Source organism: Danio aesculapii, chromosome 13 (assembly GCF_903798145.1).
Source record: "Danio aesculapii chromosome 13, fDanAes4.1, whole genome shotgun sequence".
Lineage (NCBI taxonomy): Eukaryota > Metazoa > Chordata > Actinopteri > Cypriniformes > Danionidae > Danio > Danio aesculapii.
This window is the reverse complement of record NC_079447.1, coordinates 29,894,102-29,909,488: the sequence shown is the minus strand read 5'-3', so window position 1 is coordinate 29,909,488 and position 15,387 is coordinate 29,894,102. Positions and strand designations below refer to the sequence as shown.

Here is a 15,387-nt window from a genome sequence, read left to right as displayed (position 1 = left end):
TTTTGGCTATTTTTTACATTATATAAATCCTTCAGAATTATTATTATTATTTTATTTAAATGATGCCTTCTAAAATGTATTGTTACATTGTTTAGCATAGAACATTGTGTAAATTAATGTGTGATCTAGGGCTGCATGATATTGGAAAAATCTAACATTTTTACGGTTTACGAGGACACTTCATAGGTGTAATGTATTTTATACTGTACAGTGTTTCCTCTAGGATCTTTCCAGCTGTGCCGGCAGGCCTTTTTTTTTTATACAGATCTACCAACTACCTGTGGCTTTTTTCAATAACAAATGTCGTGAGCGCAGTAGAAGTCGAGATCGCATTTATGTAATAGCCTACGAGCAAGCTCGTGTGCACAACTTCTCGCACGCCCCCTCAAATATAAGCCGCTTTAAGAGGGCGCAGATCTTCTTGTGTGCTCTCAAATAAACGCTGCCTAAGTGTGATTTAGTGCATTTATTTAACAAGTATGTGTCCAACATTTATTATATTTGCTAGGAATATTTATGAATGTCACCAATAGACCTACAGGGCGCCATTAATGCGTCCTGAAGTAAAGTGAAACGGCTATACGTCGGGTTTGCTGGCCTCACGCATCACGCACCTGTCAGTCAGCCAGTCAGCACGTCACCTTAAAGGGTTAAACAAATGACGCACAGCACTACTACGGTTACAGAAAAGTTCGAGCTGTTATAATTCACTTACCCTTTAATACGTTTTGGTGCGATTTATCACCCGCTATTAAAAAAAATTAAATGTTTTGAATGAGAAGCTGTAATGTAGCCGTGGCGGGATGAATTTTGGCGTGGCGGCCCGCCATGGAAGAATGAATGTAGCGGAAACCATGCTGTAAAAACCACTACCCCAAAACCCAACCCTCATAGGAAACCTGTGGCAAAATGTATGTTTTATGGTGTTTAAGCATTTTGATTAACCAGGACAAAAAGGATGTCCTCATAAACCACCAAAAACCACTACACACAAACACACACACAGTAATTGTCAAGCTGAAGAAAGGAGTCCTACAGGGCTTGGTTGGCTTGCAGGACTCCTGAGGCAGCTGTGTACTGACAGGCACTGCAGCCCGGGCAAACTTGGGCCGGGGAAGAGTTCGGGGAAACCATGGAGGAAGACTACCGGTCAGCCGCAAAGAGATTCTGGCAAACCGTCTGGTGCCCAAGCTGAGGTCACTGAGGTAGTTTTCAAACTCCGCAGTGGCAAAGCTGCAGGGGTGAATGAGATTCACCCTGTGTATCTTAGGTATTTGGATGTTGTGGGGCTGTCTTGGCTGACACGTCTCTACAATATTGCATTGAGGTCAGGGACAGTACCTCTGGACTGGGCGACTGGCGTCTTGGTTCCCATTTTTAAGAAGGGGGACCGGAGGGTGTGCTCCAACAATAGGGGGTCACACTTCTCAGTCTCCCTGGGAAAGTCTATGCCAGGGTACTGGAGAGGAGGAGTCCGGCTGATGGTTGAACCTAGGATCTAAAAGGAACAATGCAGTTTTCATCCAGGCCGTGGAACACTGGACCAGCTCTATACCCTCACCAGTGTGCTCGAGGGTTCATGGGAGTATGCCCAACCAGTTCACATGTGTTTTGTGAAATTGGAGAAGGCATTCGACCGTGTCCATCATGGCCCCGCCACTTAAGGGCGGTCTCGTCCCTGTATGAACAGAGTAGGAGTTTGGTTCACATTGCCGGCAATAAGTCAAACTTGCTTCCAGTGCATGTTGGACTCAGGCAGGGCTGCCCTTTGTCACCAATTCTGTTTTTTATGGACAGAATTTCAAAGCGCAGCCTTGGGCAAGAAGAGGTCCTGTTCGGGGACCACAGGATCTCATTTCTGTTATTCGCAGACGATGTTGTACTGTTGGCTTTATCGTACATGGACCTTCAGCATGCACTGGGGTGGTTAACTGCCATGTGTGACACGACTGAGATGAGAATCAGCACCTCCAGATCCAAGGCCATGGTGCTCCACTGGAAAAAGGTGGTTTGCCGTCTCCAGGTTTGAGGGAAGTCCTTACCCCAGGTGGAGGACTTCAAGTATCTTGGGGTTTTGTTCACGAGTGAGGGAAGGATAGAACGTGAGATTAACAGGCGGATTGGGTGCAGCAGCAGCAGCAGTTATGCTGTCTATGTACCGGTCCGTTGTGGTGAAGACGGAGCTAAGCCGAAAGGCAAAGCTCTCGATTTACCAGTCAATCTACGTTCCTACTCTCACCTATGGTCATGAGCTTTGGGTCATGACCGAAAGGACAAGTTCTCGGATACAAGCAGCCGAAATAAGTTTCCTTTGCAGGGTGGCAGGGCTCACCCTTATAGATAGGGTGTGGAGCTCTGTCACCCGGGAGGAGCTCGGAGTAGAGCCGCTGCTCCTCCACATCGAGAAAAGTCAGATGCACTGTAAAAAAAATCTTTAATTTTACGGTTTATTTTCGGCAGCTGGGGTTAAATTACATAAATTTACTGTAAAATAACAAGGTTCTAAAATAATAAGGTTGAATTACAGAAATTTACCAGAAAATTGCTTTTTACGTTATTTTACTTTTTTTCCAGCATCCCAACTACCGGAAATAAACCATAAAATTACGGATTTTTTTTTACAGTGTGAGGTGGCTCAGGCATCTGTTTCAGATGCCTACTGGATGCCTACTTAGGGAGGTGTTCCAGGCATGTCCCACCGGGAGGAGGTCTCGGGGAAGACCCAGGACACACTGGAGGGACTATGTCTCTCGGCTGGCCTGGGAATACCTCAGGATGCCCCCGGAGGACCATGGAGGAAGTCTCTGGGAAGAGTGTAGTCTGGGGTTCTCTCCTAAGACTGCTGCCCACAAGACACGGCTCCGGAAATGCAGTTGAAAATGAATGAATGAATTAATCAATAACAACAAATGATAACTAATTTTTAAGGAAATGCAAAAATAAATAAATAAATAAATAAATAAATAAATAAATAAATAAATAAATAAATAAAAGTGAATTAAACTGGGGGTCAGTGACGAATTTCAGACAGAAGAAGAAAAAAGAATTAAAATGAAGCCTAATTAGAAATCAAGAGATACAATAATGATGATTCAGATGGTTGTCATTCTTCAGAAATGTACAATTCTTGATATTTATGAATGGTCTGTTTCTGAAGTTGCAATGAAGTTTTACTTAACTTCTGCATTTCTCTCGTCTGGGAAATTTTGGTACAGTTTTTATAGTCTCATAGAGCTCTGCGTGTGCGTGTGCGAGTCGAGGCAGTTGCAGTGTATTTTAGGAAGTGACGCTGCCGCCCACCATCAGGAAATGGACTGTTTCTTTTAGCAGATGTAAGTCATGGGCTGAAGGCACATCGCTGTTTGTACTACACTCAAATACCAAACATATTTTGATCCGCAGGTACAGACAGAGAGCAGAGGTAAATGGTAAGCCACAGTGGGAACCTACAGCGGCTAAACAACACCTGAAACAAAGCACGGTTGATTTCAAACCCGAGAGTCTTATCACAAGAAGAAAGGTGAGTTGTTTTTTTTTAGAAAGATCTCATTTGTTAATGTGATGATGTGTTATAAAATAATGCACATTTTTTAAATTGAATTATTCCTACAATTTGTTTGATTGGCAGGGGGATTGTTTTACATTTGAACAGTGTTTTTTGGTTAAATGATAAAGAAGACATTGCAATGTTAATGCAAAATAATAATAATTTTGGTGAAAGCAGAAAGAAAGTGGTAAAAAAGATGCTTAAACATTCAATCTTAGGATCAGCTAATAAACAAAATTATAACTCTGCATATGAAGTTGCTTAATCACATTTCCTTTCACAGGATGAGTTTTCTGTAAATGAGTGTTTGAAGTGTGAGCTCGAGCTCAACGCATAGCTGCTCACTGTACAGTCAAGTGTGACTGCACTGTAACTGTTTTATGCTAATTATTATTTGAATGAGACATAAAGCAGGCTTTGTGCTGATTTCAACTAATTATAGATCATGGTGAAGTTTGCCGTAGTGCATGATTACTGTATTACTGTATTTTAATTGTCGGCAAGCCATATTCATAGTAGTCCATTGGTAAAATCTGCAATTATGTCACATTTGAAGATTTCATGTCAATTTGTACACAGACGTTATGTCAGAGCGCTATTTATAGAACATTTTAGGAGACTAGAGTTGACTAATTGCAGTGTTATATGCAATGCAGCTTAGTGGAACTCTCTTGTTTAGCAATCGTAATACAGTATGAGGAAAAAGTATCTGGCTCACCATGAAGCTTCCCCAAGCGTGGCAGAAGTTCTGTTCTTCACTAATTTGTTTATCAGCAAATAAACAAGCTTTGCTCTGCTGCTATTTTGCCTAAGTTTAGCATTGAATCTGTGAAAAATGATTATTTTACTGGTTATGTAATTTTTGAATTAGAGTTTCCTTTGATTTTAACTGTAGAAGTAGATTTATAACAAAAATCAATTTGTGTGAATTCATCACTTGTTAAAATTAAAATAATTAATACTGATTAATTGCAAGTATATTGAATATAGTTTGTGGTCTGTTCAGTTTAGTTTAATAGCATAGTTTTGCAGAAAATATATTAATTGTTGAATTTCTGTAATTTTTTTTTTTTTACGTTTGTGTAACTCTCACTATATAATTGGGTTTACCAATAAGGTCTTGTGAATTTGTAAGTTTTTATAATTAAATGTACCCTATTAATCAGATTAATTGCAAGCATATATATTTTATTATATTTTTTAAATATATTTTATGTTATTTATTTTTTCATTTTATTTAATTTAATTTCATTTTATTTATGTTGTTTAATAAAATTTTTTTATTTAATTTGTTTTGTTATTTTTTTATTTCGTTTCTTTTCATTTAGTTTTGTTTAATTTTTTTATTTCATTTTTTATTTTATTTTTTATTTTATTTTATTTATTTCGTTTTGTTTCATTTAATTTAATGTAATTTAATTTCATTTTATTAAACTATTATTATTATTATTATTATTATTATTATTATTATTTTATTTCGTTTCATTTAATTTTTTTATTTTATTTCATTTATTTCGTTTTGTTTCATTTTATTTTATTTTATTTCGTTTTGTTTCATTTCATTTTAGTTTATTTTATTTCATTTCATTTTGTTTTGTTTCATTTCATTTTAGTTAATTTTGTTTTGTTTCGTTTTATTTTATTTATTTTTTATTATTTTTTCACCCAGGTTTGCTGATCAATTTTTTTTAAATTTGTTGATTTTACTTTTCCTTCAAATTTAGATTTTTATTAGAGTAATTTGATTTACCAATAAGGTCATTTATCATAATTAAAGCATTAATGTACATTTCTTCTTAACTGTTTAGCAGTAAGCCCTGGATGCTCCGTGATGTGTGAGGTATTAATAGTTCACAGTGGCGAGGCCCGAGAATGGGCAGATTATCTCCAGCAGATCCTGGCGGCCTCGTGTAGCTTTCAGGAGGGCTCTGTCATTCTGTTTGATGTGGATAAAGAGCTTTGTCTGAAAAACTATGGACCTTTCGGCTCCAGCAAGTGCATCCTTCTTCTGCTGACCTCTGGGCTCATGAACCTGCAGAATGACTCTCTGGTGCTGGACACTTTTCGGGATCTTCTTCACCCTCCGCATAAAGTCGTGGCCTTTTTGTGTGGTGTTTCAGAAGACTTAATGTCAGAGTATTTTGACCACTGGGAGCAATGGAGAAAAATCTCTTCAGAAGATGAGCCACAGGTTTATGTGTCCACCATCCTGGAGTCTATTGATGAGGGTATGTTATTTTATACTGAAAGCCTTACGCCATGTCTCAATCTCAATTCTTGGAGGTTCCGCAGCTCTGCACAGTTTTTCTCCAAACCTAATCAAACACAGCTGATCCGACTAATCAAGGTGTTCAAGACTCTTAGAGAATATTAAGCAGGTGTGATTTGGAGGTGGTTGGAGCTAAAATATGCAGAGTTGCGGCCCTCCAGGAATTGAGTTTGAGACCACTGCTTCATGCAATATATGTATTATTTACAATTTAACATTTTAATTCTATAGTCTGCAACAATAATAAATAAATAAATAAATAAATGCACTTAAATAAATTAAAATAAAGCCAACACACACATAAATATTTATTTTTTAAATTAAAAGTATTCATTTATTATCTAAGTTGTTTAATTTCTATTTTTGTAACTTATTTTATTTCAAACAATATGTTCATTTTTCACATAGACATGTTCTTAATCTCGGTAAATTGAAAGATTGTTTGGAAGTATTGATTCATATTTGGTCTGATGTTTTTTATAGTTTATTATTATTATTTCCTATTTTTTGTAATATTTAAAAACATAAAATACTATTTTATTTATAAAAACATTAATATAATCTTTTATTTTATTTATTTAAATTTTTTTGTTTTATTTAATTTCATTTATTTAGTTATTTTTGCAGTGAATATTTTTGCACAATGTATAATAATTAACTTTCCCAGTACTGGGTTACAGCTGGAAGAACATATGCCGGAATAGTTGTTGGTTCATTCTGCTCTGGTGACCCCTGATAAATAAGAGACTAAGCTGTAGAAGAAATGAATAATTAAATGAATAATAATTAACCTTACTATACCTAACAAATGACTTTTGCTGCTTGTTAAAACTTAAAAATTAGTTGAAGTAACACAATTCTTAAGGTTTTTTCAGGACAATTTAATTGTTTTATGTTCAATCCACTTAAATTAGAAAAAAACAATTAAATCAACTTAATCGATGAGTGTTGGGACAACATAAAAAAGTTGTGTGGAACCCAGCATTTTTTACAGTATAAACAACAAAGTCTAAATAAAATGTTTTCATTTATTTTTAAATTCTAGGATCTGTCCTGCAACCTCAGTGCCAGAATACATATGAAATCGAACTAGAAGAGCCCTTGGAGGACTTACCATTGCCCGACTTTTCTGAGATTTTACCTTTGCCAGATGAGCTAAATGAGCATCAGCTTAATGGGGATGAAGTGTGTTCATTTCCGCAGACCAGTTCAAATACCTCTAATGACCAAATCTGCCTCTCCGTCCAGCCAGGCCGAATACTGTGTGGGGTAAGGGCCTAAAATAAACTCCTAAGAAAACATGGTTGCTAATGTCAGCATGAAGCTCACGAGTTTTGATGACGATTTTTGGTGCTTTTCAAATCAACCAAGAAGTCTGTGCCATTTATAGTTCAATGGCATGAGGAAATGTCGATGATGTAGTAAAAAGGAGGAAAAACATGTCAGCTTTTTCTTTTTTTAAATTATATTTACAGAAATGGAAAAAATTAATAGAGCACTTGAAAATTATCTGTTAAATTCTGTTATATTTTCCATAGCTTTGTTATTTTCCAGTACATATAATCATCTTCTTTAAAAATCAAGAAGTTAGTTTCTACCCGAAATATTTTTGATGTTTCATAAATGCTCTTGAATATATTCCATTAAGTCATTTTGTACCTTTTAAATGTACCTTTAAAACTCAAAATTTATATGTATATACAGTTGAAGTCAAAATTATTATCCCCCTTTGATTTTATTTTATTTTTTTTTTAAATATTTCCCAAATGATGTTTAACAGAGCAAGGAAATTTTCACAGTATGTCAGATAATATTTTTTCTTCTGGAGAAAGTCTTATTTGTTTTATTTAGGCTAGAATAAAAGCAGTTTTTAATTTTTTTCAAAAACATTTTAAGGTCAAAATTATTAGCCCCTTCAATAGTCTACAGAACAAACCATCGTTATACAATAATTTGCCTAATTACCCTTACCTGCCTACTTAACCTAATTAACCTAGTTAAGCATTTAAATGTCACTTTAAGCTGTTTATAAGTGTCTTAAAAAATATCTAGTCAAATATTATGTGCTGTCATCATGGCAAAGATCAAATAAATCAGTTATTAGAAATGAGTTATTAAAACTATTAAGTTTAGAAATGTGCTGAAAAAATCTCTCCGTTAAACAGAAAAGGAGAAAAAAATAAACAGGGGGGCTAATAATTGAGGGGGACTAATAATTCTATATAATTCTAATATATAACAAAGGAAATATAGTTATATTTTAAGACATAGAAAGCATATTAAATGCAAGTAAAGTGTCTACCTGTAATGCTTCAAATACATTTTGTGAAAATAAAATGTCAAAAACTGTTACTTTATCAGTCAGTGTTATAGAGTTGTTGAGGTAAAAATGAATTTATATACTGATGGTGACGGTGTTCGTACAAAATTGTATCCTATCATATCATATTTATCATAAAATGTTATCATATTTTTAGTCATTAATAGCGTATTAATAGGGTGTTTCCTCCCATATCGATACACTTTCGATGAAAGGTTAACAGTTCAATAGACTTCAGCATTCATTTAGTTGTTCAAGTGTAAAATGAGTTGAAAAGCCATTTACACACATGTGTCATCAGGATTAACAGGTTATCGCAGAAATGCCATTGAAAATACTGGAGTAAAATAAATGTTCATATTTTAAAGACATGGCACAGGAAAATTTAATTCAGTGCTTCTTGTACAATCTGAGACCCATTTTATATCTTAATATCTTATATCAATTAGGCAATGGAGATCAGTGAATTTTAAAGAAAACAGACCTTAAACGCGAATTTTTTTTTTTTTTTTTTTTTTAACTGCATACAGTTCACCGGAAGCGTGTGACCAAGGTAATTGCAAAGGTAAAAGTCCTTCCACATACTTTTGCCCCATATATATACCCTATTACTTCTCACTGACAAACATTAAACCCTAGTGGCAAGGATAGATAGATATTTAAAAGGATGTTTAATTTGTATTTTCAGGGTGATCCTTGTGATTTTGCTGTGATCCGTAATCATTCAAATTATTCTTATTCTGAATATGCCTAAACACTTTTAGCTTAGCATAGATCATTGAATCGGATTAGACCATTAGCCATACGTTAGCAAAGTTACTTGATTAATATGCCAGAATGAGAGTATAGTTTCTAGTCGTGTTAACCCAGAAAATAGCAACTTTTCATTTTCTGTCGGTCTTAGTACAAAATGTAACTACAGAAGAGAAAAGTGCTTAGCATAAGGAAATCAGCTGAATAGATTAAAACATAGTACAACTCTTTAACACTGAGTGACTTTTTAAATGAGCAAATTTTGAAAAAAGTGAAGTGTTTCTTTAAGTCATGGAAAAAAAACTTATTATTTTTGGCCCTATTTGTCGTTGACCCTTGTAAAGTGTGTGTCATGGTGTGGCATTCTCTGTAATTATTAAAGTTCTTCATATTTAAAAAATGTTTTGACTCACTATTCTTTATAAACTACCATTGCTGTCATTTTAAACGTTGTGAAATTCAAGTACGTTACACTATCAAACTTTGCTGACATGAGCAGAACCAGTCATCAGTCACTTACTGTACGTTACAGTGTCTCACAACTCTCTCGCTGTTTTTTTGATCCCATCCAGAGTGGTGTGAGTATTTTTGTAATGCTGGTGCAGAAGTGTGTGGATGAGGACAGTGTGGAGGTGGAGTTTCACTCTCAGCAGTCGCCACCTCTGCGTCTGCCTGGAACTCTAGTCAACCAGTGCATTGTTACTGTTCAGTCACCTGGTAAGTCAAAAAACACAGAAAGAGGAACTTCTTCTGTTAGTTCCTCCAGCTTTTTTCACTTTCAGCTGAATTTGCATATTGTTTTTGGTTAGCATGCTTATTTATTGTAAGTGAAGCTTTGTGTTTTGAAGACTGATCACACTTTTAAAGGCTAGACACTGCAGGCAAAAACACTCGCATTTTATAAACCTGTCAGTTTTCCTCTCCTTTATTTAATTAGAAAACATTTCTATTTTGTTTCTTTTATCATCAATTTGTGTCTACATCAATCTCATATCTATATTCTGAAGGTTTTATAGAGGGATATGTTCATAGATAATATTCCTGATTATACAGATTTTTTTAATACAAAACATTTTATATTTTGCTGGCTGAAAAAAATCGCTGGCTTATATTTTGCTGGCTGACAAATGGCTCCCGAATCAAAAAACAAACCCCACATTCCAAAAAAAAAGTTATAAAAAATAGCTCCAACAAGAATTTTGAATGTGACTAAATCATTAATTCAATGTTTATATTTTTGAGACTCTAATGTATGAAAGTCTCTTCATATTTATTTTAAAAGTGCCTCATTGGGTTATTTAATCATTTAGGGTCCTATCATACACCCAGCGCAATAAGGAGCAAGATGTGTTTGGCGCAATTTGTTGCTATTTTCAGACCAGCGCAACCGTAATTTATAACATTTGCACCAATTTGTGCACTCATAGGCATGCTGGTCTAAAATAAAGGTGTGTTAAGGCGCATTGTTGGTGCGTTGCTATTTTTTAGGAACTGAAATAAACCTTGCCATTGACCATTTAAAGGCAGGTCTAAAGTCCAGCGCAGAGTGCGTTAGTTATGGACCTACGTGGGTTCAAAAGATTACACATTGCTTAATACAGACAGAATGTACAGCAATACACAAATATTTTTACATATGAAAAAAATTAGGATTAAAATGTTACAAAAATTATTTTCTGCATAAATACAAAAAACACTGCCTCCGTGCCTCATCTCAGGGGGCTATCATTTTGTGGGACATAAGAATAGGACGTGTGTTCGGATATAAATTGACCACACTTTGTTATTATTTTTCATTTATTCGTTTGCTGGAAATTTGAACTGAATTTAGAAATAGTTTTGAAACAAATCTTTGCGCTTAACAAACAAAATTTAAAGATGTAGGCTAATGGATGTCTTCAGTGGAGTGAGCACAACGCCGTTTTCTCATCCACAAAAGTAAAGGAGTTAATGGATGAAGTAAGGAGAAAAAGAAAGTAAGGAGGCTAAATGCCGCTTTTCCACTGCACATGACATTCTTGGAATACGGCCCCTTGTGTCAGTCACACAGAATTTTCAGTTCTGTCATGCACCATGGGAGAGAAGCTGTTCTCGCAGTGTCTGGCAATAAAGAAGTGCAAAAGCAAGAGCCTTTATTCTCTGTGCGTTCACCAGGGTTGGATTAATAAATACTAGAAACATTATAGACAGCTAAACATTATAGACAGCTAAATATTTTGTAGGGGATGTGGAGACAAAACAAAAAAATAAATAAATAAATTTGATTACTCATTTATGAATAGAAATGTTGTTGTTTTTTTTTATAGACTTTTTTCTGGTTCAAAAATAACTATAAAAAGAAGTATTTCTCATCTCGCGCGCACAGACCTGCTTGGACAACATTGGAATACATCACATCCGGTCGGCCAGTCGCATACAGTCTAGTCGCAAGAGTTAAAAAATTTCAAGGTATCTGCAGCTCAAATCGGATCTGAATCTTCAGCATACGGATGATGATCGGAACTCCAGCGCCCGGACTACTCTCCATTGGAAATGAATGACTTCTGGTCTGTTACTTGTCGTGTTCAGAGGAAAGGCAGCCTAATTCTTTATCCTCAAGCAGATGGCCTGTTTAACTGTTTTCTCGCTAGTGAAACGTTCAGTTTTTCCACTTACAAAGTCCGCCATGTAAATGTTCAAAACACAACCATAACTCATTAACGGCCGATTCACATGGGTCTTCAGCGTCAACGCTTCAAAGAGGGCATGTCTGAAGTTGGGGCTGATGCGATTATCACAGCAGCGTCAGCCAATGAAATTAGTCCGCAGTTGTCTGAGCTAGTGTATTTGCATAAAGCAATTTGATTGGCTGACCCGTCCGTTGGTGCTTAGAGTTGATAAATTTACAACTTCTGCAGCGAGCATTGGCACAGACGAATCTTTTTTTTTTTATTTTTTAATTTAAATTTTTTTTTAAATCATGCGAAAAATTAGAATATACAATCATAGTACATTATAAAGAAAATGGAAAAACAAAAAGAAAACATTTTTGGAAAAAGAAACACAACAACAAAAACGAAAACAAACAGAAGGGGTAAATACTGTACATCACACATTAAAGAAAACAATAAAAAAAATCGATTGTATAATTTACAAATTTCAGTTGTTTTAAAGCCTTTTTTGTGAAGGGTTAGAAACAGTTTCAAAGTAATACTGCATTTCAGTATGCAAAATATAGTGGCTCAGACAAATCCACAATGCAGTTCAGCAATACCTGACGTCACCCATTCAAAATGAATGAGAAGCGTTGACGCTGCTGCCTCATGTGAGTTCACATGGGGCGTAAGAGAATAAGAATAATCCTGTTAGACCATACACCATGGCGCAAACCGTATTTTTACGTCCTTAAAATAGCAAAAGTGGATTCGGTGCACCATGTGCTTTAGACTATGCCCCTAGATCTTTAAAATAGAGTCCAATGCTTTAGATAACTTATAATACCATATATGCCTGCAATTCTTAATACATTCATTGAAGCAGGGAAGTGTGGTGATTATTACATGTATTAATAAAGTATTGGTATTTGTTTTTACTGTATTCAGCTGTTGTGTTTTGTTTTTCTCTTTTAGATATGCCAGCTGGGGAAGTATCATTGACTGTATATAAAAATCAGTATGTGTTATGCTCAGCAACTGTAACATATTATACAGAAATGGAGGAAATTAGCAGATATCTAAAGAAAGCAACTGATCCAGTGCAGTTCATGTGTCAGGTAATAGCATGAAACAAATGAACAGTTGATAGAAGGAATAAACAAAAAACAAAAATCTTTAGTAAAAAGGATACATAAACTGAAATGACTTTTGAATATGCCATTTTTATTTGTAGTGTATTCTGTGTATTGCTTCAAACCTCACATAAATGTTATATATTCAGATATGTTGGAATTTTAACAGGTTGATTACTAAAAATAAGAGGCAAAAAGTCAATTTTAGAAGTAATTTTTAAAAAATATTTTTACAAAATGTTAATATTTTGTGAGATCCAAGAAAAGATTAGAAGAAGAAAGTGTAAATGTACACAAACTGTCTAAAATGAAATTTCAGGTATTATGATTGCCTTTTTAAAAAGTAGTTTCAGAAAAAAAAATTGCATTCAAAGACTAATATTAAGCTGATTTTGTATTTAACATGATTATATTTTCAGGCATTTGATATCACATCAAAGCTCCAAGAGTCGTTGGATAATTTGCTTGCTACCTCTCTTGAAGAACGGATGCCTGTAAATAGATTACAAGTATTCGGAATTAGCCAAATTGAAGAAAACACAGCAGCAAGTGAGTCAATTCATTCATAAACACATTCATGTGATTACACTCTTGAAATAAAGGTTCTTTATTGACATCAATGTGCCAAGAATACAGTATTTACATCAACATATGTAAGCCATCAACTTTAAAGAAGAACCTTTAACATCCATAAAGTATTTCCAGTCTACAAATGGTTCATTAAAGAGGTTCTTTAGATGATCTCACTTTATATTACGTGGCCTTAACTAATATGAACTTACACCTAAATGAGCAATTCATTGCAATGTACGTATTGTGTAAATGCATGTTTTAACATTACACTTGTGATTGATTAAATACCTGCATGTAATTAATTTCTGTAAGTACATTTATAATTACAAGTTGACCATCTCTTACACTTAAACCCACACTTAAACCTACCTTTTCCTATCCTTATGCATTTTCCTCCTCAATAGCGCCGGAAGTGTTCTGCAATACATTATGAACACATTAATTACATTGTATTTATGTTTTAATTCGAGTACATAGTAGTTAAGGCCAGTTATAAAGTGGGACCAAATGTACTCAATGGTTCTTTTAAGAATTATTCACTGGAAGGTCCTTTGGGGATCCCAAAATGATTCTTTTACGGAATGTTTAGTTTTAAGAGTGTGTAGGTCACAAAAAGTCTGATAAATATAATATATCATTATATAAATATATAATTTTTGGTGGTAGATCATGTAGAAGGAACTGGTGTGGATAGCTAAATGGCTAATTGTTATTAAAGACAGGAAACAGTAAGTAGAGGTGACTTTGTTTACAGATCACCGTGATGTGGAACTCCCAACGCTGCTTCACTTTTCTGCCAAATATGGATTAAAAAAGTTAACATCTTTGTTAATGCGGTGCCCCGGAGCCATGCAGGCTTACAGTGTGATGAACAAGGATGGGGATTATCCCAACAAGCTGGCCGAGAAGAGCGGCTTCTCTGATTTAAGACAGTTCATGGATGAATATGCTGTGAGTTCATTGCTGAATATTGCATTTTAAAAGAAATATAGGCATGTGATGCGATTGTTAGTTAACAAGTATGGGATACATTTATATAACAGTATTTTCTTTATTTCTAGATAGTAATGCAGATGCCAATTACTTGTTTCTTTTATCAATCCAAACAGGAGACGGTGGATTTAGTGAAGACGCACATTGAGGAATCTCAGACCGCCACAGAAAGTGAGGACATCTATGAGGATATGCTGAGAGCTTCCCAGAACTTCATCTCTGAGTTCGATAATGAGGACATTTATGAGTCTATGGTGAAGCTCAATCCTGAGATGGGTGTGTGCATGGCATTTTCTTTTGAAATCTTTAATTTTTTCATTATTAATTAATTAAATGTTTATGTTATGAAGCAATATTATTTTGTTACTACTGCTGACCTATAAATGGGCTGAAGACTAAAAAGGGGTTTTTAAACAATAATTACAGCTTATTATACGTTTTTACTATGGTTTACAGAATAGACCCTCATTTTAATTATAATTTATATACAAAAAAACACTTTCAGGCATACAGATATTAATAAATATTGTCAGGCTGTAGTCTGCCAAAATAAAGCATATGAATATTATTAAATATTGTCAGACTATAGTTAATCTATCTATCTATCTATCTATCTATCTATCTATCTATCTATCTATCTATCTATCTATCTATCTATCTATCTATCTATCTATCTATCTATCTATCTATCTATCTATCTATCTATCTATCTATCTATCTATCTATCAACTGTTTTTATCTATTTATCTATCTATCTATCTATCTATCTATCTATCTATCTATCTATCTATCTATCTATCTGTCTGTCTGTCTGTCTGTCTGTCTGTCTGTCTGTCTGTCTGTCTGTCTGTCTGTCTGTCTGTCTGTCTGTCTGTCTTTAAACTGTTTGTATCTATCTATCTATCTATCTATCTATCTATCTATCTATCTATCTATCTATCTATCTATCTATCTATCTATCTATCTATCTATCTATCTATCTATCTATCTATCTATCTATCTATCTATCTATCTATCTATCTATCAACTGTTTTTATCTATCTATCTATCTATCTATCTATCTATCTGTCTGTCTGTCTGTCTGTCTGTCTGTCTGTCTGTCTGTCTGTCTGTCTTTAAACTGTTTGTATCTATCTATCTATCTATCTATCTATCTATCTATCTAT

General features: G+C 34.6%; 1 protein-coding gene across 3 annotated transcripts in view; it reads left to right on the top strand.

The window, feature by feature from the left end:
* Nucleotides 1–15,387, top strand: part of pik3ap1 (phosphoinositide-3-kinase adaptor protein 1) — a 39,529-nt gene that overhangs the window by 7,657 nt on the left and 16,485 nt on the right. Inside the window, exons 1-9 of one of the 3 annotated variants that reach the window (XM_056470624.1) lie at nt 3,310–3,332; nt 3,403–3,520; nt 5,356–5,775; nt 6,862–7,085; nt 9,462–9,606; nt 12,498–12,640; nt 13,075–13,204; nt 13,983–14,179; nt 14,338–14,497. In XM_056470624.1, the coding sequence (XP_056326599.1) occupies nt 5,379–5,775; nt 6,862–7,085; nt 9,462–9,606; nt 12,498–12,640; nt 13,075–13,204; nt 13,983–14,179; nt 14,338–14,497 (1,396 nt within the window). In that variant the 5' untranslated portion in view covers nt 3,310–3,332; nt 3,403–3,520; nt 5,356–5,378. The other 2 variants (XM_056470623.1, XM_056470625.1) reach the window with 2 other exon arrangements.